Source organism: Penicillium paradoxum (genome assembly GCF_028828445.1).
Source record: "Penicillium paradoxum strain IBT 22861 chromosome Unknown utg000003l_segment0_segment0, whole genome shotgun sequence".
Classification (NCBI taxonomy): domain Eukaryota; kingdom Fungi; phylum Ascomycota; class Eurotiomycetes; order Eurotiales; family Aspergillaceae; genus Penicillium; species Penicillium paradoxum.
This window is the reverse complement of record NW_026643181.1, coordinates 296,498-324,388: the sequence shown is the minus strand read 5'-3', so window position 1 is coordinate 324,388 and position 27,891 is coordinate 296,498. Positions and strand designations below refer to the sequence as shown.

General features: G+C 51.5%; 8 protein-coding genes across 8 annotated transcripts; 2 read left to right on the top strand and 6 right to left on the bottom strand.

The window, feature by feature from the left end:
* Positions 1-65: 65 nt before the first annotated feature.
* On the top strand, positions 66-920 carry N7457_002055 (uncharacterized protein; the record flags this gene model as incomplete). Its single annotated transcript, XM_057173101.1, has 2 exons — positions 66-365; positions 456-920. The coding sequence occupies 2 exons, from the start codon at positions 66-68 to the stop codon at positions 918-920; spliced, it is 765 nt and encodes a 254-aa protein (XP_057033252.1).
* Positions 921-3,245: 2,325 nt separating this feature from the next.
* Positions 3,246-5,551, bottom strand: N7457_002054 (uncharacterized protein; the record flags this gene model as incomplete). The annotated part of the gene is made up of 4 exons (XM_057173100.1): positions 3,246-3,669; positions 3,776-3,920; positions 4,012-5,016; positions 5,092-5,551. 4 exons carry the CDS (start codon positions 5,549-5,551, stop codon positions 3,246-3,248), a joined length of 2,034 nt encoding a protein of 677 aa, XP_057033251.1.
* A 3,597-nt stretch (positions 5,552-9,148) lies between these two features.
* On the bottom strand, positions 9,149-9,727 carry N7457_002053 (uncharacterized protein; the record flags this gene model as incomplete). Its single annotated transcript, XM_057173099.1, has 1 exon — positions 9,149-9,727. One exon carries the CDS (start codon positions 9,725-9,727, stop codon positions 9,149-9,151), a length of 579 nt encoding a protein of 192 aa, XP_057033250.1.
* Positions 9,728-11,886: 2,159 nt separating this feature from the next.
* N7457_002052 (putative RNA polymerase II transcription elongation factor (Ctr9)) lies at positions 11,887-15,522 on the bottom strand (the record flags this gene model as incomplete). Its single annotated transcript, XM_057173098.1, has 2 exons — positions 11,887-14,607; positions 14,668-15,522. 2 exons carry the CDS (start codon positions 15,520-15,522, stop codon positions 11,887-11,889), a joined length of 3,576 nt encoding a protein of 1,191 aa, XP_057033249.1.
* A 390-nt stretch (positions 15,523-15,912) lies between these two features.
* On the bottom strand, positions 15,913-17,219 carry N7457_002051 (lysophospholipid acyltransferase family protein; the record flags this gene model as incomplete). The annotated part of the gene is made up of 2 exons (XM_057173097.1): positions 15,913-16,300; positions 16,360-17,219. 2 exons carry the CDS (start codon positions 17,217-17,219, stop codon positions 15,913-15,915), a joined length of 1,248 nt encoding a protein of 415 aa, XP_057033248.1.
* A 618-nt stretch (positions 17,220-17,837) lies between these two features.
* N7457_002050 (serine/threonine protein kinase CLA4) lies at positions 17,838-22,487 on the top strand (the record flags this gene model as incomplete). The annotated part of the gene is made up of 5 exons (XM_057173096.1): positions 17,838-17,967; positions 18,042-18,156; positions 18,225-19,221; positions 19,861-21,918; positions 21,975-22,487. 5 exons carry the CDS (start codon positions 17,838-17,840, stop codon positions 22,485-22,487), a joined length of 3,813 nt encoding a protein of 1,270 aa, XP_057033247.1.
* Positions 22,488-23,242: 755 nt separating this feature from the next.
* N7457_002049 (uncharacterized protein) lies at positions 23,243-25,390 on the bottom strand (the record flags this gene model as incomplete). The annotated part of the gene is made up of 3 exons (XM_057173095.1): positions 23,243-24,801; positions 24,875-25,181; positions 25,253-25,390. 3 exons carry the CDS (start codon positions 25,388-25,390, stop codon positions 23,243-23,245), a joined length of 2,004 nt encoding a protein of 667 aa, XP_057033246.1.
* Positions 25,391-25,645: 255 nt separating this feature from the next.
* N7457_002048 (glycine--tRNA ligase) lies at positions 25,646-27,671 on the bottom strand (the record flags this gene model as incomplete). The annotated part of the gene is made up of 2 exons (XM_057173094.1): positions 25,646-26,029; positions 26,085-27,671. 2 exons carry the CDS (start codon positions 27,669-27,671, stop codon positions 25,646-25,648), a joined length of 1,971 nt encoding a protein of 656 aa, XP_057033245.1.
* Between the last annotated feature and the right edge of the window lie 220 nt (positions 27,672-27,891).

Below are 27,891 nucleotides of genomic sequence, written 5' to 3'. Positions count from 1 at the left end.
ATCACTGAAACATCATACCACCCGCTCGAGTCTACGTGAACTATACATCGGGTTTTCCCCTCAACATGCATATCAAATTACTCTCCACTCTGGGATTGGTGCTCCCACTCTTTGCGGCAGTGGCGCAAGCAAACGTGGAAAAGACCATATTCTTGGCACCAGCACCAGCAACCATCCCATCCGACGAGCCAGACCTCGACGATCTAGGTCTTGAGCGTCTATCGCCTCAGAGCCCCGTGGTGCGCACACGCCTTAATGCCTCATTTCCAACAACTGCCGCACCCGACGGCATAGACTCGTGGTATTTTCTTGAAAATCTGAACCCGGGCCAACGGTATGAAGTACGGGTCTGTTGGTTAGCCACGGTAAGCGCACCCGGCGATTCCCTACGATCAATCACCTATCGATCTGTTTGTAATACTCTGGTACATACATATGGCTAATAATCCCATCAGCAACCAACATCATTCACCCTAACCACCTACCCGCTCTCCAAAACCATTGAAGACACAGCCCTCCTGTCGTCATTGAGCATCTACACAGCTGCCCGTCTTGCAACGCTAGATAACCAACTTCAAGCAAATGCCATTTCACGTCGCACCGGTCTTCGTGGTAGCAAGGACTCCCTCGATCCCGCGCCAACCAGTGACTCGGTCCTGTTTCTGCGCGTGCACGCCGCAGCAGATTATTTCACTACCAATCAGTCATTGATGCAGAATGTGCCCCCCGTGGCAGTCGATATAATCCTTGACCCATTCTTGTTCAATGTTTTCCCGCGCTCGTTGGTGCCAACTGCCGGGTGGATTGTACTTGTTGCTCTGCTTGCGGTGGTGCTTGGAAGGTGGGTTGTTAAGGAGGTTGGGAGGGCTATCGATGATGCTAGAAGGCAAAGTGCTTTGGAGGAAATGAAAAGGAAATGAAACTAGAGACATGGGTTTGTTTTGATTTTTGTTTATTCTTCTGATGTTTGTATAATATATGTCACTGAACATGTACGAGTGGGTTACATATAAGACTCACGAAATTAGCGCTGGGATGGCTGTGTACATTATAAAGTTGGAATTGAAAAAGAAGGTAAGAAGACCACAGTACTATGAGAGATATCCAAGGATTGATAATGAGCTGTAAGAAGCAAGAAGTGCTTATAGCCGGAGCAGTTGGAGAAGTCGGAGATATAAGAAGTAACAATGATAGAGCAGTCTACAGCAGATTCCAAACGTACTTATATGTTACTGGTACATGATGTATATGTACCCTAGAGACAGAAATATTGTGTATGTACTTACATGTACCTAGCAGCATAAGCTACAAGGCTAGGAAAGAAGGAAGTTGGAGGACAGACACGACTGTAGGCGTAGAGACTACAATAGACACGGCTTAGGGTTGTGATGTGGAATGGTGGGTTAAATATAAGAATCCGGAATGAAATCAGTAATCCTGGGAAGTTAGCCTAGTGTGTTTAGGTCCGGACGAATGTCTGTGCAATGAAGACCATAAACCGAATGACTTTAAATGCGACGATTGCCTGTGAGATGCGGCCATAAGGAGCATCCCAGTCAGGGGTGCGATTCCCCGACACTTCTTTTTTTTTTTTTTTCCCTCCCCTTGTTTGATATGTGATGGTTTGACTCACTTTCTGATTATCGATCTCTAACTACGTACATATAGCTGTTCACATCAACGTAGCCCTGATGATACTCCCAGCAGACGCTTATATTGTGATCATACACCGGCAATATCAGACCAAGAGTTCAGCACTGATTTCAGCTCATTGCCTTTGCTACACAGTGATCTAACTTGGATCTGACCGTCTCACTTGGCCTCATCGCCATAGTAAAGAAGCGCCTGGTATCTCACTACGATGCAGCTTGGGAGCCCAGGTTGTATCTGGAGTGATCTTAGGATGATCCGATGATTTCTTTCAATTGATCGTTGCTACGGAGCGAATTTTTCTCAATAGGCTGTGGTATCTTTCATCCTGCTCCCCATGTCGTGACCCCAATCCTGATGTCACTATCCCAAATGAAGGAATAGTGTTGGTCTCCCCATCGTCAGAAGGATCAGAAGTGCAGGCTACCATCCAGTTCCGAATATCCGCGAGAGCCAACTCAGGATCAACAGACGCTCATCGAGTTCGTGGGACAGAGAAAGAAAAGACTTGCCTATCAAACATCAAAAGCCCATCTGTATTCTGAGCTGCTATACCATTCTCTTTGGCTTTGGACCAGTCGTGTGAACCGCATCATTATGCTCAATCTCACCAGAGACTTCCGGTTGATAAAGGTTTCTATGACCCAAAAAGCAATATGAGAAGGCAGAATCACTAAAACTTGGAAACCCCATGGGACCATGGATACTGGAACTTCTCTACTGTGCTGGCATTGAGTGTCACAGCTTTCAATTCAAGCTTTCCGTTTCGGAGACAATGGCCTACTAGGTATCCTGTAATGCCCTCAGGGTTACTGAGAAAAAGCTCTGAAATTTATAACAAGACTGTTCTAAAAGCGAAACCGATTCCTCCCAAAGTTCACAAAAAAAACACAAAAAAGCCTGTTCGATATACCTCGAGATACTTTAAGATTACTCGTTTATGCTACAGTCTCTGCAGAGCGAAATGGGTTGACTCGAAACTCCGCAGCCTTGGGCTATCTATCAGATCTTCGTTCAAGAGATCTTGAGTAAACCACAAGACAGAATTGGAATCGAACCAAACGATTATATCAGGATTCCTACATTGTATAGTCTACTTATGAAGTCATACATAATCAATAGGCTATATTGAAACAGATCAGCCTCTCTATATAAATGCGAGTCTATAACAAGCCAACAAAAAAGAAGAACAGAGAACGAATGACCCAACACAAAACAAGAAAACAAAATCCCTCCAAGAAAAAAATATCCTTTTCCTTTTTCCTTTTTCTCTCTTTTCCCAAATCGCCCTTCCAAGACACCAGGCCAGTAAAAAATCGCTATCGCTGAGAAATGCATCGAGGGTGAGAAGATTGGCCACGGCTGAAACACGCAGAACTGAACAATGAAACAAACATATAACATATGGCTGACAGGCAATGACAAGGCAGATGGAACATAAAACACTAGGAAAAACACAGATCGTGGACTCGTTGAGAGATGGGGGAGATCTATCGGATGACAAAGTGAGAGTTGTGCGATAGATATGCAAGGGGGTGAAAAAAAAGGAAAATCCCCCAATGAAAATAGGGGGGTTGTTAATGACAGTGTGTCACTCAGTGAGCGATAGGGAAGAGAGAGTAAGACGGCGAGCGACCCTTCTTCCGGTTCAGGTTTTTGGTAGGAATGGTAGGTAGCGGAGACTCGAATTTTACAGGCGCCTCGACCTCCGAAGTGGACTTGGCGCGATCATGCATCGCTGCGGGAAGGGGGAACTCCACGCCATCGAGGCTGGTGGTGCTGCCGCTCTGGACGAGGAAGTGTGGCTCCGCAAGACTCTTGGTCTGACGGTGGTGCGAGGATGATGGAGGACGTGTGAGGGCCTCGCCTGCTGTCAGGCGATCCGTGGGCATGAGCTCACGACTGCTGGACAGGCTGTGGACGAGCTCCGGCACGCTGGCGGTAGAGACCGAGGAGCGGTGCTTGCGGGCGATGGAGGCAGCGCGCGACAGCATCAAGCTCTCTTGTGAGTTGCACTTGCTAATCGGGGGAGAAGCTGCTGCGCGGCGAGATGGAACCCATCATTCCTGGGGGGAAGGGAAAGTGGCGGTCTGATTCGCCATCAGTCGTCATATATTCCTCATACAATGGTTCCTGGGAGATCGGTTTGCTCATTGATGGGAGGAGCGAAGTACTGACGGTTTGGAAATAGTCTGCGCCACGCGCAATGAATTCCTGCTCGTAGTCCGTCGTTGAGGGAGTCGCAGCTGAATGAAGGGATGCCGACTGGGCTGAGCTAACATCCAGGTCGGGGGGTTGGTAGAGCGGAGGTGCTCAATGGGCTGGGCTGGAGATGCCGAGTTCTAGGGGCTGGCCATGAACCATCGCTGCAGGCCACGCCGACTTGAGGGCGTGAGTCATCCATGGATTTTCGAGACCAGTCGAAGTTGGAGGTAGACTCGGCTGCATGCTCATAGCAGTAGTCGATGTCTGCATCCCAGGAATCGTACATTTCATCCTCGCAGGAGAATTGGTGCACGCCAGAGATTGGCTGCGGTGGTGTGACCTCCACCTGGGTCTGAGGGGTGGACTGGAAATCTTGAGGGAGAGTTGGTGAGCCAAGCGCCTCGGAGAATTTCCTGGACAGCTCCTCGGCCACATAGATCGACATTGGAGCCAGGCGTTCGCTACTGGTCTTGGGTGACTGAGTATCGGCTGGGGCTGGGCTGGCCGGAGAGGTTGTGTGTGACTGAGGCCGCCCCACGCTAGAGTCAGGGCTGTTCCAATAACGTGTTGTTTCTTCCTCCTCTGGGACATCTGCCAGGTCGTAATGGCTGCTGATGGATGAGGTCCGAACGCTGTCATCCACGGGTTCGGGGCTGAAGAACCGGGTCGGCTGGGCTGATTGAAGACACTCTGGGTACGTTGTCGTCGTAGACAACCCCAGAATCTCATCAATGGCACGTGGTGCAGGCTCAGCAGTATCAGGTGGGGGAGTCTCCGGCACAGCAGGAGGTGGGGGAGTGGTGGGGCAGGAGCGAGGATATCTGGAGACTGGCCGCGAGAAGTTCTCGTTCACACGAGATTCCCTGCGCGTGTGGTTTGTCTGCGTTTTAGGAGACGCTGGCGGGCTTGCACTAGGCACATCAACCGTTGTGGCGGTCCCAAACCCACTCAGATTCTCGCAAGAGAAATTACGGAATTGAATGTCCTCGGCACGGATACCTTTCAGGTCGGTCTGAGGCCGCTGAGATGCTCGGATGACCGAGAACTCAGTGACGAGATCATTCTCGCGTGTTTGGTTCAAAGCCTCGAACTGCGCTGGATTGGTATGAGTCAAGTGGTGGAAGTCAAAAGGATCAGAGATAATGCTCTTCAAGCGTTCGCCTATATTGATTATCAAGGTCAATTGAGTCCCCAGTGTTCAACTACCAGCCGTGGAGTGGCTATAATCACACTCACTGTTATCGGCATGGCGGGAGCGACGACCAAAGATCTCTCTCTCAGAGCGGGGCTTCCCACGATCGGCCTCATCCTCTTCGTCCAGCGTGGAGACGATGTTGATCTTACTGCCCTGGCGGCGCAGGATGCGGCTACCCCGCGCTAGGAGGGAGCGAGATGGCTTGTCCTGCTTATCAGAACGGATCCCCATCGCTGAGGCAGTCCGCTCCTCCGAGGGGCTGGAGCCATCTGTGGAGGTCATGGACGAAACTGGTGAGCGTCGCGAGGAAGTCGACGTAGTAGTATTGCTCCTGGAACGGCCGGCAAAGACAGACATCCGCTTGGGGCTGTTAGCGAGTGCAATGGATCTGGAGCGAATATGAGCGGCATGCTCTAGTTGCTCGTTGGACGAGTTGGTGGAGGGACGGTCACTGCCGTCGTCGTCCCAAGTTTTGGCCATTGGGGGTGCAGAGGTCGACATGGTGGGATTTAAAAGAGAGGAATCTACACCATGATAAGACGAAACCTGGAGATCTCCGCCGTACAAGATAAAGGAGCGAAAGTGGAAAGGAACGGTTCTTGAGTGGAACAGAGGTTGTGCCGATGCTAATAAATTAATAGAATACTCGATGACGGGGCCAATACCAGACACGGTGGAGCCGCGTTCAGGGGTATTTATGGTATTCCGGATTTTATGATTATTTTTGTATTAGACGATATTATTATCCGTGATTAGTATGTATACGGGCCTCAGGGAGGGCTCCGTAGGATGCTATGGTCTTTGTTGCCCCGTGACCCGGATGCACCTAGCCGGCTTGATTTTCTACTCATCAGATCCTCAAAAACCAGACCCCAAGAGTGATCAACACAAAAAAAAAGAAGAAAGATCACATCAACGGGATCACGACCAAGGGAGCACGGAGGATCTATCTCTCGACATCCAGAGAATTCCCAGTGTCACGGAACCGAAACCCAAGTGCCCTAGTGGCATATGCATCGGGTTAGGGGGTTGGTCCTGAACGTGCTCAAGACCCGCGTGTGGAGAGGAGGAGAACGAGGCTATTCCTACTTGAGCAAGAATCCGCGGTCCGTTACGCCCCGTATGTTTGGGGGGGAGGTTTCCCTATTTTTTTTTTGAGCGCTTTTGGGGCCTTGACTCTTTTGACTTTCCGTTCTCGACTGCGACTGTTGGACTCGTGGGCATGGCGAGGGGATACGATATCCCAGACAGAGTATACCTCCTCTACTCCCGTTCATTGCCATTCCAGCGATATTAACTCGCATGGTAGGACTGAAGCCACTTTTAATTTCTTGTATTTAAGGAGCGTTCGGAGTCCAGACTGCAGTGGGGAGAGCCAAAACCCTTATCGATAAGTCGGCACACTGTGTGTGTTTGGGCCTCAGCTCTCGAAGTACCTACAGACTCCAGTACTACCCTCTTGTGCTATGTCTCGAATTGATTTGATTCTGGCTCTCACAATATGCCTTCCAAATCTCTACCCTGCGTGAATCTGAGACCAGCCACGAACGCCTCTTCCCTTCCCCGCGTAGAGCGGAGCCTCGGTTCAACGGTTTTCCTCAAAAAGGATCCGGCCCTAAGTGGTGTTTAGTGATGGTTGTAGGGCTTGGGAAAGAGGCCACAGATCGTAATCTACGGGATCCGGCAGTGGGGTCCATAATCACATTGTATTACGAGTATGGAGTACGCCATACACAGAGAGTACCTAGGTATTATGTAGCCTAGGTACGGAGTACGGAGTACACCATGTGCTATTCCATACACAGTTAACTCGGCTTTTCTCCAGTTTCTCCAGTTCAACTTAAAGAACCCCGTGGATAGACAGGGATCTCCATGTTCTTGGGTTTCGGTGATTCGATGCAGCTGTAGGGTTCGATCGCTTACCCCCAAGCCTCTCGGGGAGTGCCGGTACCCCGTCTCATGCCAATTGGAAGGAATTTCGGTCTAGGAAAGGAACAGAGAAAAATGCAAAAAGCAATATGCATGCATCATGCGCATCTCAAACTGCCTCGGGGATGCAGAGGGAAGTTGAAGAATGTGAGTATCCGGGACCGCCCTTCCATCGGGGGAGTTGTCTCAGGGCGGGGTATATCGTCTGGGATGTGTGAAGTAGCATTACGGAGTCCAGATCAACAGGATATCCATCCTCGCTTGCACCACGGTTTGCTGAATCGATCACGTTATGTTGTTCATGCACATAGCAGGTGCTATCTCGACCTGCATCAGCCAGCTTCCTATCTCGTGCTCAGGGTGGAGCTCAGACTGCAGTAGCACGATTTGAAACAAGAGAAACCCAGAACGGGGGAACGCGTCTCAGTCTATTTCCGAGTACGGAGTACCACTAGTCCCGTACGGAGTATCGAAGAGTAAAGTGGACTCCTGACGATCTTGTCTAGAACTTCCAAGGTTGACAAGCTCTGTACGGAGTCCCGAGTGCATCGTACCTGCGTAGTGTAGTACTTACGCCGGTGTTCCTTGGATTGGACCTTCTTCCTGCAACCCTTTGTGTGTTCGGGAAAACATGTGCGAACGATCGATCGATCCGCACTGCCGAGGACTTACTCCGTACTTGCTGTCCAGGTAGCCCCTGTTCGCTTCCAGCTCCAAGCACGTTCCCCATCTCCACCGGCCGTTCGCGTCCATCGTGATCGTCGAGCACCACGTACTGCGCACATTGTCCGGAGCACTCCGTCCTCTAAAGTAGGTATTCTTAGGCCCAAGCGCTCCCGGTGTTTTTCCTGAGGCCAGATCGGCAGCTGAAAATACGTCCCGAAATTGGAGTGTCGTGGACTGTCAGATCTTTGCTTTTTTCTCCGCCCCCTGGACCTTTCCGAGACAAAGATCGAAGATCGAATGGAGAAGGAGTCTCTCGGTGTGTCCTTCGTACTCCGTACTCCGTACGGAGTACTGGAAACCCCATTGATACAAGTGTGAAAGCCATGCGAAATGCGGGTTAAGACCTAGTTCGACAGGGATGTCACGACTAGACCTTCTGGAAAGAGAATTTAGTCAAAACAGGTACATTGGATCATCGGGCATATGAAAGACCGGAGCTGGATTCACATGATTCACACTTGTCGCTTGTTCCTATTCTTGTTTCTGTTTCTGTTTCTGTTTCTGTTCCGGGCTCCGTGGATCGACAGATCTCTTTCCCACGGGAGTTCGAATGGCAATTGATCCCCGAGATCCCTATCGGCTCATGAAAAGTTACTGCATAACTATTGGGACTCGATTCATTGTGTCATCCGAGGCTCGAAAGCGACCTATTCGCTATAGATTATAGGCTAGCATCGCGTAAGACGCTATCTATTTAGCCTGGACATGATCCAACGGTCGCCGGGGGCTGAACCGGGAGCCCGTTGGAACTATGCTGTGGAGAAGGGATCAATCTAGTGTTCTTCTGGCGGGGTCCTCCGTACTCCGTATATCGTACGAAGTACGGAAGTAAGATAGGGTCGATTCACATATTATTGAAGCTGATCCCTCCATTGGAGCACAATTGTTGATCCTCAAATGCTACTATGTGTGACGATCCGGCTGTGATCCTAATGTAACCTGGCAGTGACCGTTGAGCCAAGGGCACGATGGGCACGATAGACAGGGATTGACCGTGTGCAACAGGGGTCCTTTGTGATACATGGCACTTGGGACACCAAATAACGGGCCAACACATAGCAACATTGGAACTATTGGGAATAGCCCAGCAGTCAACCGAGGATTCTTGCAAGTCTTCTTTGTCTACGGAGTACTCCGTACGATTCCATACAGAATGACATCGGTTATAATGAAAAATGAGAAAATTGGGGCGTGCGGAAAAAAAGCCTATATCAGTAGTGTCTAGCCACTTCAAAGCCATTCCAACGTTAAGATAAGAAGTATACATAATAAATCAAGCCAGATCCTAGACGCCACTTGGTCTCTCGATCCATTCATTCTCAACAGGTCCTTCCACTTCGGGTTGACCGTGAGCTTTTGCTTTTCTCGTCACAAAGGAATCAATACGGAGTACTCCGTACACACCGTAAGATCATTGGAATTAGATGCAAGTTACAGGTCGATTTAAATGTTGACAGCATCAATTATGGGAGTGCCAATATCAATGCCACCAATGCCACCAATGGAGCTATCCCCGTCGCGCTTACGCAGGCCAAGGGTACCCAGTAAGTCACCGACACCGCCCCCATTGCCATTCTCGTCGCCATCGGTGAGCAGGGCATCATCACGCTTGAGTGGGCTGAAAAATTTGAGGCCAAAAAGTCCCTTGGAGCGTCTTTCTGCGTTATCAACATCACGGGGAATATTCTTGATGTCGAGGTTGGGCGGAACATCGAGGTTATCGACTGTGAGGTCGCCAATATTCAGATCATTGGAGCGCTTAGTGATTGCGCTGGTCTCGCTGCCATCACGCTTGAGAATTCCCAGGATACCTAGATCGAGGAGACCATCCGAGCCAGAGTCATCAGCATCAGAGCCAGAGTCGTGACCATCGCCGCCACCGCGCTTAGCAACACCGACTGTCTCTGTGCTGCCAATATTGGCAGCAGTGCTAGCGTAGCGGATGAGATTGTTTTGGTTGGAGACAGGAGCCGCGAGTGCTGTGGTCGCTAAAATGGAGCCAGCGAGGAGAGCGTAACGCATTTTGATATAAGTCCAGAAAGAAATACGTATTAGGATAGGCCTTTAAATACCGACAGTAGGAACGATGAGCTGGAAATGGACCGTGTGTATTGGACTTGGGAAAGCACGGAAAAGAAAAAGTAGGGCTACATGAATGTCTCCCTAGATGGCCTGGTCATTTAAGAATATATTTTTTATCGTTTTCAGCTCCAGACTGAGGTTTGCGCTGCTCTGACTGACGTGCTCTAGGAGCTTTCCAAGGTTCAACTATCAGTTTGAATTTACCTTCTCTTTGACCGACAGAGTGGACCTCCCTAGTTCTAAGTCGATGACATACACGTTCAACATTGTTGCGATGGAGTGGATGTCAGATTAGGTCATTTGCTGGCAGTACATAGATCTCAATTGGAGATGGCATAGGCCCTGGTAGCTGTTAAAACTTGTCATGGAGACTATAGAGGTACCTAGCTAGACAGTATAGATAGTATAGAAAGTATAGACAGCAGAGACATTATAGACAGTGATAGTCGAGAGAAATGATCCGTCGACTTTGTCGATCTTTCCTTTTTGGACGAACCATATCACGGCGCCTCCCGTTGATATCATCGCCGGCCTTGATCCTACATAACTCTACAACCGCATCGCTTGCCTTTTTTAGGTGGCATTGACGAGGAAATCTGTTTTTCGCCCTGTCTGTATTGGGAAGCCCATGTGCAGGAATATCTCACGCTGACGCAAGTCTCCAGAGCCAATCAAACAAACCCATAGTGAAGACTACATCAATGCAATATGCAGCATGCTCCAAGACACAAACCAGAAAATGCAAAGTATCCTCAAACGTTCGGTTCCAGGACCAGGGAGACATGCTGATCTTGGAACAATGGAGTGACGTTCCTCCCACGTACTCGTAATAGTCCGAAGATCTTCCCTGCATGTCATATTGCTGCATTGAACCCGATCAGCACAACTACCATACCAAACTAGCAAGAGCAGTTCGATATATGAAAATTACCTCTAGTCCTGACTTGGCTCTCTGGATCTACATCTCTGATATTCCGTATACACAGGTCTGTTCCCTCCGCGCCCATCTCGAATCCCCGGCCAGGTTGTCCGTGTCGACATGGGAGATCTTGATGCGTGTTGGGACTGTTGGGATCCTCCCCAGGGCCCCGGAGGCCACGAGCTGCTCTGCCGGGATTGTGGGCTGGGACTAACATCCTTCCTCCGGCTAATTTCCGTAGGCAGACTGGTACTCTAAGTAGCAAAATTTACTCCGTGCTTGGACGTGAGCTCTCAGACCCACGAGTCGCACTCCATAGAACGAACAGCAGTCCATACGTATGATGTAGTACGGAGTACGGAGTACAAAGCACAGCATACGGCAATCTTAGCAACATCCATGTCGACACGCAAAGGAGTCTACCAAAAACATGGCCTAAGAGACGGGTCCTCAGCTAAGCAGCCCCAGAAAATCCCACGCTGACACATGAAGGGCATAACGCTATCAGATGCGAATAGCACGCCTGGCCACCCCGCTCGACAGCAAGCCACATGGCTGCTACGCTCTTTGGCCCAGAGTAACTGGGGAATGGAGTAACCAGTGAACACACATGCAAATCCAACACTTTGGGGGCTGGGTTACGCCTCGTCCGACATTTCCGAGATATTTCTCCGCGCCATCCTTCCTTCTTACCGAGAGGATATTAGGCCAGACCAGGTTGGTTGTGTTGATTGTTCGTAGATTAACTGCATGTGTAGTACGCTTGGGCCTGGCGGTGATCCTTTTAATCTATTTCCTCCCTATTTGGGCCCCATTGGGACTTAGATGCGCGGAGTGAGAGATTTATTTTCCGGTGACTTGTGGCGTCGGCCTTTAGCTTTGGCATTAGTACGGAGTATGGAGTACTACGGTCCCATTGTGGAGGTTCCTGGTACCGTATTGAGCGCAATAGTCTTGTTCAAACAATGCAGCGTTGTTTTTGTATTTTGCTATCCATAAAGATCAAGGACGAATAATTACACATGGCTTGAAGTCCAAAGGAGATGGGATAAATGGATCAGTTGTAGTTCAGCGCACCCTTTCCTAGACGCCTCAAGAAACGGAAAATGGAACTTCGAGTAGGGGGAAAATGGAGAAAAATGCAGAAAAATGTAGAAAAACGTAGTTGTAGTATGGCACTTCACTCCTGCATCTCCGTGTCCTCGACAGTCTTCGAAGGCTCTTCGCCAAACAGTTCATCGTCGTTGTCTTCGTTGCCAGACTTCTCGGCGTGCACTTCTTCTTCTTCCTCGTCCTCATCATCATCGGCAATACGGCGAGAGGCATTGCCACGACGACGAGGCGCAGCGTCTTCCGTTGGTTCGTCGTCGTCGAATAGATCGTCCTTGTCTTCGCCAGGAGAAGCAGGCGCCTCTTCATCATCCGAGTCAACGACCATCTCACTGCTCTTATACTTGCCAGGCTTCTCAGATTTGGCCGCCTGTGCCTTGCTGCCCGATCGGCGTTCCAGGCGGCGCCGCTTCTTGGGCGCCGCCTCACCCTCACTCTCCGGCGCGCTGTGGGCACCCTCGCCCTCTTCCTCGTCAGCGATGAAGTCATCTCCACCCTTCTTCTTGCGCTTGCTGGTAGGCTTCTTCTTACGTTTGACCCGATCGCCTGTCTCGGAGTCGTGGGTCAATTCGGCTTCCTCGCGAGCACGCTCATCTTCAGCGCGCTGCGCGGCATGTCGTTGCACCTCTTCGACCATCTGCGCGCGCTCTTCGGCAATGCGCTTCTTGCGCTCCATTTCGACCTCTTGAGCCTTGCGCACCTCCTCTTCACGGACACGCTGGGCCTCTTCGCGGGCTTCACGGGCTTGCTGGAGCTTGGCGGCGTTCTTTTCTTCATATTCCTTCTGGCTCTGCATGGCCCGGTCGAGCTGCTTGCTAATAGTGCGGCCCATGTTGGCTCTCTGTTCCAATGCGGCGCTGGGATAGGGCGGGTTCTTCTCCTTGGAGAGACGCTCAAACGTCTCGATGGCCTCCTTGAGACCCTCCGCCGCCTCCTGGACGTCTTGAAGTGTCTTCTGAGTGGGCTGGAGACCATATGCGAGCGAGGCAATTTGGTTTTGGACGAAAGCGACGTTAAATTGGAGGTGGAGTTGATCCGGAGACACATCGCGTGCGCGCATGGCATAGTCTAGTGCTGTTTTCATCGCCGCCAAGTTTGCCTCCTGCTTGCCACGTAGCCACCATACACGACCGAGACAAGCCAGGATTTGTACATCGCGCTGGCGGTCCTTGGACAATGCAGCCTCATAATGCTCGATGGACCGTGAGAACTGACGGAGCTCAGCAAAGACATGTCCTAAGTTGAGATAGACGCTGGGATCCTTGAGGGTATCGCGAATCTTGGACAGGATTTGCACAGCAGAGCTGTGGTCTTTCTTGTCATCGATCAAAGCGATCGCAATACCCTGAGCGGCATATGCGTTCTTGGGATCTAATTGGAGAGCCTTGTCAAAGAACTCCACAGCACGCTGGTATATCTTGCGACGCTTCTCCTTTTCTTGGTCTGTGTCACGGCGCATATCACGCGCGGCAAGGAGATGCACATTGCCCATGCCAGTCAACGCATATCGATCATGCTTGTCATAGTACTGCAGCGTATGTTTGAAGTGACGCTGCTCGCTATCTTCCGCGAGGTTGGCCACTCGTTTCTTCGCCTTGCTGAGATACCATCCGTAGAGTGACCGGACTTCCAGATTTGAACTATCTGATTCGTAGAGCTTGCCAATCTTCTTGGGGCCCTCGTCCGTAGGACTCTGGCGCAGGGCGATGTATGTCAAGCGCGCACTAGCTTCGGTGTAGTCGCTGTGGCGCTCAAGAAGACCTTCGTAGACTTTCTTGGCCTCCTCCCACATGTCAGCTGCTTCATAGGTTCGTCCAAGATTGTAGCTGATTGTAGTGATGAGTGCGTCGCTGTCACTGCCATCCTCCTTCTCCTTGGATTGCACACAGGCGTTGAGTGCAGACTGGAAAAGGCCACGGGCCAAAGCAATCTTCTCGTTCTGGTATAGGAAGCATCCCATGTTGTTAAGAAGCTGCGGTGGGAGGCTTTCCCTAAGAGCAGCATTCAACTTATCCTGGTCCTCGATATCAGGTCGAGCATCTTCGGGGATTTCGGCAATCTGGATTTGTTCCAGTTGAGTTAGGCACTGCATGCTCTTTTCTGGAGCTGTGCCCTCGTAAAGGCGGGAAAGATAGACGAGGACCGACTCGTCGGGGGAGATATTCTGCTTCTCATCCTTCCACATAGAGCGCACCGACTCGAGCAGAGTGATTGCGCGCTTTGTCTCAGTCGACTTGTCGTCCTTACTACCTGACTTCTGAGCAGCAAACACTTCTTCTGCATGGATAGCAGCAAGGAGGGTCATTGCCTCGGGGTTCTTCGATTGCTGAACGATCTTCTCTAGTCGGAATTTCGCACCGTCAAAGTCTTTGTTCGTGATCTGCATTTGCACGGCGCCAAATTTGGCAGGAAGATATCCCTTGTCGCCTCCGCCGCGAGCTTGGTCAGAGCGATTGTAGAACTCCGCAGCACGGGTATCGTCGCCTTCGTAGTGCGACTTGCGCCCAAGAAGGTACCAGCCGTCACTGGCGATAGACATAACGTCGGTGTGTTCGATGGCTTTGCGTGCCAATGTCTCGACAGTGGGATAGGATTTGCGAAGTAGGAAGTAACTGGCGAACATAGAGCAGGTCATCGGGTATTCCTTGTCCAGTTTGAAGGCCTTTTGAGTGTATTGTGTCATGGCCAATTTGTACATTGACCCAAACATAGGGTCGGTGGTGGATCGGCGGGAGCTGTCATGGAGGTAGTAAACTGCAAGGAGGACATTGGCAACCTTGGAATCGGGGTTCTGTGTGATTATGATGGTTAGTTACTTCAACATAGGCATGTGCGGATTGATACAACATACTAGAGACAGCGATCTCTCCCAGGCTACCTTAGCTTGATCCTTGAAGCCGAGTTGCCACAAGCAACATCCCAAACCAATACGAGGGTCCGGGTCTGTGAGTTGAGGCATCTTCATCAGAGCCTTTTGATATCCTTCGAGTGCATCCGCGTATCTTCCCAGCATGTAATGTGCGCGAGCACGTCCTAGAATGGCCATGATGTTCCGGCCACCAAAGGCCTTCGATGACTCGTCGAAACATTTTAAAGCCTGCCGGAGCGACTCGACTCTTTCCGATGTATCGATTGCACCGGGGCGAACAGCACGAGCTGGATATAATGACGCACGAAGGAGACATAAAACACCTCGTGCCAGGAAAAGAGGAGGGTAAGCCGGATTGAGGCGCGAGGCTTCGTTCAACGTCGACGTCGCGAGTTGGAGGTAGTGGTCCTTGGTCTTGGCTTCCGAGTAGAGCTCCCCCTCAGGTGCAACTCGGGGGGCATGTCGGCTCTTCAGCAACAGCAGCCAGCAAATCCAGCCCAGCAAGCCGAGTTTCTCCTTTGTCGCTCCATGGGCGACGGAGGCCAGACCCTTAGTCAAGATGTCGATAGCATGGTCGAGCTGCTTGCGCTTCGCATAGGCAAGCGCAATGATCACCCAGAAATTTTTAGCCGCTTTTTCGTTCTCCAGAAGAGTGCAAAGCTCGGTCGGATCATCGGGGAGCTCGAGCAAGCTCACTTCGACTTCGCTGTCGAAGCTGGAGGCGGGAATGTCGATGGCATCGGGGATATCGGAAAAGCGTAGATTGCCCAATGGGCTCACTGAAGGTAAAGCGTCACCGTTGAGGCCATTGGCTTGGCCGTTCTCAAGAGGCGCCATGATGTGTGCAGCAACGGGAGGAATGAGGCCACTTTGCGAGTAAGTATGGGATTGTAGGAGCCTCAACTCATGATCAGCCGAGGCGGTCCATCAAATAAAATGAAGAATTAAAACCGGTGAGGTTAGCGACCCCTAACCTGGAGAAAACGCGAAAAGTGACTCCCAGGGACTAACAGCGCGGCGATGAGAAGGTGAGAATTGATTGATTGGAGTGGCTGGGCTACACCGCCACAGGCAGCCACACCCCCATACAGTAAATAACAAGTCTATTCCTTCACATTGATTTCCAGACCTTTTCATTGGAGATGTTTCCCAAATAAAATACAAAATCGGAGAAAAGAATCGCATTCACTAGATTAACCAACAAAATATCTAGATTCAGGATTCACATCATTGCAACCAACTTGTTACAACTTTGCAGGAGCAAGCAAGACTAACCAGCACCACGAAGATAAGAACAAGCTCACTCCAGTGATGTAAGCGAGCATAGGACTCGACATATCCGGCCGAAGCAGCAGCCTGCTGACCATCTACGGCATGGCCAACCTTGATCGAACCGGCCAACTCCGATGGGAAGCGGCCAGTTTCGAAGTATTGATCCATGAGTTCATCCTTTTCGGCCCAGCGTGCTGTTAACCAGACCTCAAACTCCTTCTGATCATCAAGGGGAATCTTTGAGATCTGGAAACGTCTCCAATGCATGTTCACTGAAGTTGGCGGTCGTCCTTGCAGATATGTGGAGCGAAGTGTGAAGTATTTATCAGGATAGCTTCCCTTTCTATAAAATAAGATAGTCAGTATTGTTCTGTTCGAAGAAAAAGAGAGAAAACGACATACGGTGGTCCTTCATAGGCTATGGTGCAGTCATACACCCAGTCTACGGTTCCTCGCAGCTGCTGAAGACAGAAAAATAGTCCTGTAGACCGTGGGAGAATCATGTGTTCAAACGAGGGAAGTCCCTGTTTCTTTCCCCAAACATCGCTGCGTCTCTTGGTGTTGAGCGACAAATTTGTACCCTCGGGGAAAATAAGGAGCCACATAGGATCGTAGTGCGGGCGAGCAGAATTTGAGCCAGTGTAGCTTGTCTTCAGCTTCTCTAAGCGATGCTGCAGCCTTGGTTTGTCAGATGCCCACTTGCGAGCCATGAAGATAAATCCGTAGAACATCATGCCAGTGCCCACGATGGGAATATACTTGAGCGACTCTTTTAAGATGATAAAGATACGGCCATGCATTTGGTTGGTATATGCAACCCACCACAGATAGATCCAATCCGTGTAGACCTGGTGGTTTGAGATCATGACGAGACGCTCTGGGAACCTCGTCTCCAGCAATCCATCTTTCGATAGATGGATTTGTCCACGCACGCTAGCATCACCACTGACCCGGAAAAGTGTCGGGGAGCCCCATTGGGTGACAGCTGAGAGGACCAGTGCAAAACATTGTTTTGTATATGCCATGTACGCATAATAGTAACGTCTGTGGATGAGATACAGTGGGGCACCGATCAGCTGTGTTGCGCAGATTGCGATTATACAACAATCCGCCCATGTTATTAACAGCAGCGAACGCAGTATTTGCATGGGAATTCCATGTTTGAGACGAGGTTCAGAGGGTGGATTTGTTGAGGGCTTCTGAAGCTCCCCGGTACCCTTGGCGGTCGGTGGCTTGCGCTGTCGAACCTCGGCTGACTCCATGGTGGATATTTGGAGATTTGGAGATCTCTGTCGCTCTAATACTGAGAATGAACCTATAGATTCAGGTGTTAGACTGGAAGCTACCGGATGCTTCTTCAGCTAGGTGCATAGAGCCCACACGCACGCACACACTCTCTCAAATAGCCTTGTCAGTTGCCGTAGCAGTGATCGACGGTGTGGGCTCAGATTGCAAAGCTAGACAAAAGCTAGAAGTTGAAATATGTTGCCATCACCTGGAGATGAAGTAAAAATAAAGGAAAAGTAGGATCGAGCTAAATCTAGGAAGTTGGCAAGTGGTACGGAGCAAAGTTGGATAGTTAGAGGGGAAGATCAGGCAGATTGCGTGGACCCAAACTGCGGATGCTCACAGCCTCATGGCGTCACCTAAGGCGGTCACTTATTTACGACGCTTTACTCACCTCTGGTTTGTTGGGAACCTCCACTCCCCGGGAATTCTTGAACCCTTGGACATTTCATCTCAGTTGATCCTATATCCCCCGTCTTCTTATGTCGGGCTGAACGATGGCGTGTTGATGTGATGATCTCCAACGCAATCCCGACTTCCGTCCTTATATATATGACCAGGATCATCGATAGGCCTACGATCCTTCTTACAATATGCTACGCGCCATATTCCGCAGGAATACCCGCATTGCCTTGCGCTGCCAACATTTCTCCACGTCGCGACCACATCATGAGATCAAAGACATCGGCTCTTTGTCCCAGCGCCTGATACCGAAATACCAAGGTGTGGCTTGGAGATGACCTGTTGGACCGGTCACGCCGTTTTATGTTGGTTCAAAGGCTGATGGATTTTGTCAGAATCCTGTGATGGAGAGCTCTTGTGCCTCCAGTGGCCAGCACCGCCGCGGAATATCTTCCTGGTGCGCAAAGACTGCGCCCCAGCAGTTACTGACTCTCTGATTGAACTAGTCAAGTAAGATTGAGCAAAAAAAAAAAAAAAAACTGAAAATGAAACAATTCAGCAAAGCTGACCTCTATCAGTCACATTTCCTCTACATACCCATCTATCGCGGTGATTCTCGAATCAAAGACCGCCGCCGAAGTACATTCATCGCTTTCTTTTCCTGTTTATTCGGTTTCTCTCGACGAGAAGACCACTGCGCTTCACAATAAGGTTGACCTCACAGTGACCTTGGGTGGTGATGGCACAATTCTACATGCAGCCTCGCTCTTCGCGACCTGTTCAAACGTCCCACCCGTGCTATCATTCAGTATGGGCACATTGGGCTTTTTGAGCGAGTGGAAATTCTCGGAGTTCAAACGGGCTTTCCGAGAGGTCTACATGTCCGGAGCCGGAGCAGGAGACCGCACGCCTGTATTGGAAAGTCCTCCGGGGGCGGCCCTCACAGAACAAGAACTCGAAATGGGTCCGACCGGGTGGTCCTCCGTTCGGGGGAAGTCTATGGGGTCTACACGCGGGGCGCGTATTCTAATGCGCAATCGGTTGAAGGTAGGACTGTTTACAGCGGACGGAACCGAAACGACCCCTATCCGGACCAAAACCGATCAGGGCCAGGGAGTATACGTGATGAACGAGCTCCTCATCCACCGCGGCAAGGAACCACATCTGGCGGTGGTAGATGTGTTTGTGGGGGGACGGTTCTTGACCGAGGCTGTGGCAGATGGAATCATCATTTCGACGCCGACTGGGAGTACGGCCTACAGCCTGAGCAGCGGGGGCAGCATTGTGCATCCATTAGTCCCGTCCATCCTGTTGACGCCGATTTGCGCGCGTAGCCTCAGTTTCCGACCACTGGTCCTTCCTTCCAGCACGCCTATCACGCTGCGGTTGAGCGAAAAGAACCGCGGGCGCGAACTGGAAGTCAGTCTAGACGGCGTCAATTTGGGCCAAGGGATGGCAGTTGGCATGGAAGTCCGCGTGTGGAATGAGGAGATGCGGCATGGCAAGAATGAGTGGCAGGGTGGTGTCCCTAGCGTCATGCGGAGAAGTGTCGGCTGCGAAGCACACGAGGGCTGGGTCGGAGGCCTGAATGGATTGTTGAAGTTCAACCATCCATTTGGGGAGCCATGACCGGGGATAATGTACAATAGACGAGATTCTAATGTTCTCTAAGAACAACCTCTCTCATCTCACCTTAATGATAAATTGTGGGAGGAAAGCCGTGGATCAAATCCCCAAGACATCGCATTTTGATTGGCAGAGGCTTGTTTTCTGTAGATGAACTTGTAAAGTACCCTATCTCAGGGGAGCTGTACCCCTTTCTCCTTCTCTTCCTCCACCATTCAACCCCGATCTCTTTTCTTTTCTTCTTCAATCTTTTGATCCGATACTGCATTGTCTGTTCTCGAGCATCCTCGCAGTGCGAGGACCGCTCCTGACCATTTCAAAGGTACCCTACCCCTCCTTGGAAACCCGCCAGGGCTCCTACACCCAAGACACTCCTAATGGGGTGGGAAAGCCGGTGTTTATTCGATGGCTGTCTTGAAGAGGAGCACATCGAGAACTCATGCGGATCTTCGCCCCCTGAATGCAATCGCTGATTCCCGTATAGTAACGCTAGCCCGTCTCGAAGCCTCAGGAGGTCTCGGCGCATTCATTTACGTTTTTCCCCTGCGCAACCTGTGAATCCCTTGAACGATGACTTCCTATGGAAAGTATGTACCCATCTCATCTCTGTCCGAGTCTTGTAACTTCCAACTCACCTTTCACAGCAACATGTACTCGCCGGATCAGTTCATGAACCCGGGGCCAGCTCCCCGCCCCCCTACCGATCGACCCCCCAAGTTGACCCTGCCCACCAACAACACAACCTCCTCTTTCGGTCAGATGAGCTTGGACTCACCTCACACCCCGGGCCCAGCGGCCGCCAACCTTTCGCTTTTCCCCAACACTAGCAGTCCCTCCTTGGCGATGAATCGGAGCAACACTAGCCAAAATGGAGTCTCAGTCATCAAAGAAGGCACTGTTCGCTGCAAAGAAGACAAATTCTTGGCAACTTGGAATACACGCTACTTGATCTTGCGCGAGTATAAACTCGAATTCCTGAAGAGCGATAACGGCAAGGTCGTAATTACATTCCCTCTGTCCACGGTGACCGCCGTGGCTCGCTCCGAGGACTCCAAGATGGCCTTCGAGGTCACTCGCCTAGCCAATCCGAAAGACGCGAACTCCAAAGCCGCTCTCTTGGCCCGCGACCTACCAACCAAGACGATCACCTGCGAAGTCAAATCCGACGATGAAATCTATGAGTGGATCGACAAGATCTACGAGCGCTGCCCAGGTATGGGCGGTGTTAGTAACCCGACTAACTTCAGTCACCGTGTTCACGTCGGCTTTGATCCAAATTCGGGTGCCTTTGTGGGCCTGCCTCCAGAGTGGGAGAAACTGCTCACATCTTCAGCTATCACGAAGGAGGACTACAAAAAGAATCCTCAGGCGGTTATCGAGGTTCTTGAATTCTACTCAGATATCAAGATGCGCGAGCAGAACCCGCAATACAACCCTTCGGGCACTAGCCCTAACGGCCAACCCAAGGCATATGGTACTAGTATGGGAAGCTCCATTGCGCCCCCACGCCCTCCCCCGCCAGGACCCATGCAGCGCCTCGATAGTAGTCAGTCTAAACAATCTGACAATTCTCTGCGTTCTGCATCCTCATCGGCTGGCCAGTCGGACCGTGTGCTAGATCACCAGCATCAAGCCGAACAGATGAAATCTCTAGCCGAACAAGAGCGTCGCCGTGTGGAGGAAGAGGCTCGTCGCAACAAGGAGGAGCAGGATGCTTACAATGCATCCATCCCGAAGACCCGTACTCCTATGGCCCAGCAGGAGCTCGGAGGATATGGCGGCGAAGATCCGTCACAAAATAGCCGATATCAACCAAGCCGCCCGGCTCCTCAGGCTCCAGGTTCTGCTGCTCGTCAGCAGGACCCACGGCAGCTCACCGCACAGCGTCCCGCACCAGCACCGCCCACGCAGAGTCCCTATGGCCAGGGCGCGCCGCGAGCACCGGGTGCTTCGCGGACTGATGATCGCCAGGGCTCACCAAGTTCCCAGCCTCGAGCCCCAGGCTCGGCAAACCGTCCTCAGCAAAATGGTTCTAAAGGACAGGCTGGTCCCCCTCCGACACGCCTGCCGGCCCCTGTTCAGGCCGTGAAGCCACTGAACATTGCTAACAAGCAAAACGCAAGCAAGCAGAACGTCCCCGATAGTGTTCGCAAGGCCGAGGCCGCCCTGACCAAGAAGCCCGATCAGCCACGCCAGAAGGAGGTGCGCATGTCTGGCATGACAGAAAACGAGGTCATGGATCGACTGAGAGCTGTCGTGTCCAAAGACAACCCAAATGAGTCGTACAGCAAACAGCGCAAGATTGGACAGGGTGCATCTGGATCCGTATATGTGGCGCGCGTAAAGGAAGGCGCAACTTCCGGTGTCGCCCACGAGCTCTACCGGACGTACGGCGCCCGCTGCCAGGTAGCCATCAAGCAGATGGACCTGCGCAGCCAACCCCGTAAGGAGTTGATCGTCAACGAAATCATTGTCATGAAGGACAGTCAGCACCCGAACATTGTTAACTTCCTCGACTCGTTCTTGCAGGAATCAAGCAATGAACTCTGGGTTGTTATGGAGTTCATGGAGGGTGGTGCGTTAACTGATGTGATTGACAACAATCCAGTAATTACTGAACATCAGATCGCAACAATTTGTTCTGAGGTATGTATTGTTCCCGAAATATGGGCTTGAATGGTTATCTAACATTTTGTCCAAAGACTTGCAAGGGTTTGGCCCATCTGCACAGCCAGAACATCATTCACCGTGATATCAAGAGTGATAACGTCCTCCTCGACCGCGTCGGCCACGTCAAGATCACCGATTTCGGCTTCTGCGCTAAACTTACCGAACACAAGAACAAGCGCGCCACCATGGTCGGTACCCCGTACTGGATGGCTCCAGAAGTGGTGAAGCAGAAGGAGTACGGCCCGAAGGTGGACTGTTGGTCACTGGGCATCATGGCCATCGAAATGATCGAGTCCGAGCCCCCCTACCTGAACGAAGAGCCTCTCAAGGCCCTTTATCTCATTGCCACCAACGGAACTCCCCGCCTCAAGAAGCCTGAAAAGCTCACGAGGGAACTCAAGGCTTTCCTGAGCGTCTGCCTCTGCGTCGATGTTCACAGCCGTGCTACTGCCGACGAGCTCCTTGCTCATGAGTTCCTCCAGTCCGGGTGCAGCTTAGCTAGTCTAGCTGAGCTGCTCCGCTGGAAGAAGGCTTCTGGCCAGTAAATAAATGAAGTTTTCGTCTTGCTCTTCATTTACCGCAATTCGGAGCAACATATGGGTCCTATCTACGCGTCTTCGGTTAGAAGGCCTAGTTCCTTAACTCCTGTCCCAGGAACTATTCTCGCATTGTGCTTATCCCCCCCCCCCCCCTTCTTTTCATTGCACTCTTCCCCTTGGAGATATCGTTGCTACTTCATTGTGCTCTTTACTATCATACACCAACCTGGGCGTGGGTAATTCGGCGTTTTGTCTGTTTTTTTCTTTTCTCTCAACTTCCTTCTTGCTTGCACAAAACACCATACCATGTTTCCCCCTATGACGTTCACGATTTTGCAATTTGCACTGTGTTATGTGCCCTTGCACAAAAGCGAAGAATAGTTTAAATCCCATGTGACTTTGATTCGGTCTCTCAAATTCAAAATGATCGATTTTTTATGTGTACTACGGTCGTGCTTGTGCATCTACATAGCGCTCATCAAGATGTATTTAAGCATTTATGTAGTCGTCCGGTTGGGATGTCAAAATAAACCGTGTCTTCACATCTTCTCAAAAATGATTTCCTGATACTGTGGAAAAGAAGACAATTGTCGCCCCCGGAGAATATTGCTCAACGCAGTTACGGTGTCCAGGTAGACAGCTTCAATTCTGCCTTGACACAACATGAAACAGCACCTCTAATATATCATTGACAAGCGTAAAACTAGTATATCACAATTCATATATGAAGACAAAAGAGACCCAACCTCACTCAACAAGATTCAAGGCAGTTCCTCCCTCACAGCCCTCCCCAAATCTCCACAAGCCTCACTGAACAAAATCCCCAAGAGCACATTCTCTCCCTCAGAAGCTGTCCAACGGCCCGCATCCGTGAGCTTCTGTTTCCAAACAGACTGCTCAGGTTCGGAAAGATCCTTCCAAGGTTGCAGCTTCTCCTCTTCGGTCTGATCAGACTCGCGCACAGACGCAGCCGTCTCAACAATTACGCTCTGCTCTGCGCCACAGCGGACAATTACAGATAACGCCTGCGGCGCAATAGTTTCCAGATCAGCTGGTGCGGCCCCGGCGCGGTGCACGCGGTCCAGAATCTCGCGGAGGGATTCGAGCTGCGCGTCTGCGGGGAAGGTCTTCGCGACGGGAATGTCGCCATCACTACTGACGGGGATGTCGCTATCACTGCTGCGAGGTGCGAGGAGTGTATCGAAGTATGTCAGCTTCTCTCGGGGCGGCAGAACATATTCTTTAGCAATGGCACCGCGAATATTGTCTGGGAGCCACTCCGTGGCCCCGAGGATTGGTGGGGTTCCGCCGCGGATCTCGGCGAAGGCGAGCATAGCCAGACAGATGGCGAAGATGGAGAATAATAATACGACGATGCTGTAAACTAGTTCCCATAACTCGGCGGGGCCGGGGACGACGAGGACGTAGCGTGGGGTGTGAGAAGATGTTGGGAAGGGTGATAGTGGGAATGTGTGCACGACCACTGTGTTGCCCATGCTGACGGAGGCGAGCTTGATGTTTTGCGGGCCAACATCTGGCGTTACGGGATGTGAGGGTGCGATGAAGGTTGAGAAAGTGAGTTTCGTCATTGAGAAAGGATGCACCTCACGGAGAGTTGTGTAGGGGCGGAAGGTGCCATAGCCACGGTTTGGTCCATATTCTAGAGTGAATAGGGAAATGGAGTTATCGCTCCCACTGGCTGCTATGACCGTTTGTTGTTGGCCTTGGGGGTTTGTTCCAAGTTGGCATATATCGAGACCCAGTCCGATCTTCACGGTCCGCGGGAGCTTCCGGCGTCGAAGAATTCGAGACTTGTTTGATTCGCCGCTGGGAAGTTGAAGGAGGATCAGCTCGCTGCCGCCGCGATTCGGTGCGTTCTGTAGTAGTAGAAGGGTCTTGGCCGAGAGGAATCGCAGTGCGCGGAACTTGGGGCGCGCTGTGCGGGCTCCGTTGGCAGGCAAGGGAATGCTATAAACGGAGCGGACATCGGGGGCGCTGTTGGACCGGGTTGACGACAACATCTCGCCGACCATGACATCCGTGCCGTTGGTGTATGCTACAAGGAACCGGCCGTGTGCATCGTCGGTCTTTTCTGAGTCGTGCTCGAGGCTGGCAAAGTCCAAATCCTCGGCCTCTTCGTTGCCGCTTAATTGAATGCGGCCAATGATATCCTTCTCGCTGGGGGGTTCTGTCCCACAGAAAAACACAATCTCACCAGATTGTGCCAGTCCTGTTGCGACAGCTCCGATTCGCGTGTGTTTTCCAGTACCATCCTTTCCTTTGGGCCACGGCGAGAGCCTCGTCACCCGCTGGTATGTATCTGTAGAGCCTGGTCCATTCTTGGTTCGAAATAGCGATGCCCGAGATAAGGCTGTAGCCTTCCCGGAAGCAACCTTTTCCTCGGATTTCGTTGCCTTCCCCCCCCTTCTTATTCTGCTCACTGTCTTTAGCACTCGTATTCGTAGCGGAGGGAGCGGCATTCTTCCGCGGTGTTTCGAATCGGAAAACGCGCAAGTGTTGATTATTGTTTTTCTTCTGCTCCTCTACAGAGCTGTTTATACCAGCCAGAGCAACAAGCGAGTCCGCTTCGTCACCATCCAGCGGCGCCGCGGCCAGCGATGTCACCGAGTCCTCATCGCGCGATAGGTTCAGGTCAACGACCTCGAGAATCTCATTGCGACGCGAAGTATCTAGCAGGGACTATATAAGAAGCACCAGTCAGTATTTACATATCCGAGGAGGGGTCATTTCTTTGAGAAGGTAGAACTTACGATCTTGTTTCCAACTCCACTGCGCCCCTCGCCGCCTCCGCCGCCAACAAGGAGTCGACCGCTATTGCGCGGGTCAAAGTCAGCGGCAAAGAGCGGACATGAGAGTGTCAATTTGGCGGAGTGTATTGTGGGCGCCATTGTGGTTGAGACAGTAAACATGAAAGAGGACAGGTGGGATGACGGAGATGCCCCGGATTCTTGGCACAGTGGCCCGGGTCGCAAATGTCGTGCCTAAGCCTTTAGCGCGATGAACGGAATATATAGATCTACGATGACAAAACTATCATTGGATTTGGGTATCTTTTGGATTAATATGAGAAAGGAAAAAAGGTAAATAATATTTTATGACATGGGTTGCTTCGCTTCGCTCCGCAATCATGCACTCTAAGCATTTTACTCGATCTCCTGGGAAGTGAACTCGGGCAGGCGCTTGCGAATATCCTCCCATGTCTCGTCACCCTCAACGAGCGACTTGACAGCCTGCAAGATCTCATCTTCAGTTGCACGGACCTGCTTAGTGGTATCACGGTCACGCAGGGTGAAAGTGCTGTCCTGAACGGACTGGAAGTCCACAGTGATGCCGAAGGGTGTGCCCAGCTCGTCGTTGCGAGAGTAACGCTTGCCGATACTGGCGGAAGAGTCATCGACACGGTTGGAGATACCGGCCTTGCGCAGCTTGGAGGTCAGACGCTGGGTCAGAGGCTTGAAGGAGGCGTGAGTCGACAGGGGAACCAGCAAGACCTTTGTGGGAGCAACAGCAGGAGGGAAAGAAAGGACCTGAGTAAAGTTAGTTTAAATCCTACTATCTGGAAACATAACGAAGAAAACTTACACCACGGGTCTCGTCACCGGCACGGGACCAGTAGGAGTGCTCAATCATGCTGTACAAGATACGTCCGATACCGAAGGAAGGCTCAATGACGTTGGGGGTGTACTCGCGGACATTGTCGACACGAGTGCGCTTCTCAATTTTGATCAGGTCCTTCTCCAGCTCGACCTTGCCAGATCCAACACCTGCAACCTCGACCTCGATCTTGCCATCCTTCTCAAGGTCAAGAGACAGCTTCTCGCGAAGCTCCTGGGACAGAGCCTCAACAGCTGCCTCGACAGTCTTTGCGTCCTTCTTGAAACGGGGACCAAACTTCTTCTTCTCGAGATCAATTTGGTACTCCTCGATGCGCAAAGGCTCAGCACGAGCCTGGCGCACCACAAGAGGGGCACCAGTCTTTTCCTTGTGGACAGTCAGATCGTAAGCAGAGCGGTCAGCACAGCCAACACACTCGATCCAGCCGTAGCTAGTCTGCAACTCGGCATCCCAGCAGTCAGTGGCGTAGTGAGCCATCTCGTTGGCCATGTGCTGGCGGAAGCGCAGCTTGGTGGGGTCAACGCCCAACTTCAAGAGGAAGGACTGAATGCGGGCCAAGAAGTAGCCCAGAGTTTCGTTATCGACCAGTCCGGTCTCAACGGCCTTGCCGATGGTCATCGTGGTTAGCTTTGTGCTTCCGGACAGCTGCACGTGGCGGTCGAGCAAGGACATCTCAGTGTCCTTGACCTCCTCGAAGCGAGCGTGCTTCTTGCCACCCTCTGGGTCGACGTAGTGCTCAATCTCAGCCATGAGGAACTCACGCACACGAAGGAGACCAGCACGGGGAGAGATCTCGTTACGGAACGACTTGCCAATAGAAGCAGAGGCGAACGGCATCGACTGCTGGTTGAACTCCAGGAGCTTGGCGAAGTTCAGGAACTGACCCTGGGCAGTCTCGGGGCGCAAGTAGCCGGGCATGTTGGCACTGGGACCAATAGAGGTCTGGAACATGAGGTTGAAGGAGACTGGAGGCAGCACTTCGCCGCCAGTGACGGGGTTGCGGATGTCGTGCTTCTTGATGAGGACCTCTAGCTCAGGGCCACCATAGTTGTCAAGTTGTGCGAGGGTCTCCTCGTACTCCTTGACCAAGGCATCATCCAGCTTCTTGGCCTCGGTGCCCTTGGCCTTTCTCTTCTTCTTGGCCTCTTTCTCCTCATCCACCACAACCTTCTGGCCACGCGCCTCCTTGTCTCCCTTAAGGCGGGCCTCAAGCACCTCCTCAACCAAGTGATCAGCACGGAAGATCTCACCAGTCTTGGGGTCCTTGCACATCCAATCGGCGAACTTGTCCACGTGCCCACTGGTCTTGAGGATCTCGTGGGGGGTCAACATAGTGGTATCGACTTCAAGCATGTCCTCCTCGAGCACGAAGTGCTTGCGCCACAAGTCGGTCATGTTGGCGATCAGAGCGGTTCCAGGTGGGCCATAGTCATAGAGACCAGACACGCCACCATAAATTTCGAAGGAGGGGGTGTAGAACATGCGGCGGCGGAGCATGGAGTCCAGTACCGTCCGGTCGACGGACTGGCCGGTCTTGGTGTTGACAGTAGCCATCTTTGCGTTTCGTTTCGAAGGCTTCGGGGGATGTGTGTAAGACCTAAACTGAGTCCGAAAGAAAGACGGAGGGGAAAGAAAAGAGCGGGGGGGAAATCGCAGGCGCGGCAATTGAGTCATCCACCACGCAGCCCCTCAGACACCACCGAGAGGACAATGTACAAAGTGTATAGAACGAGAGAAATGGGACGATTGCGTCGGTCTTTTTCTTTTCTTTTAT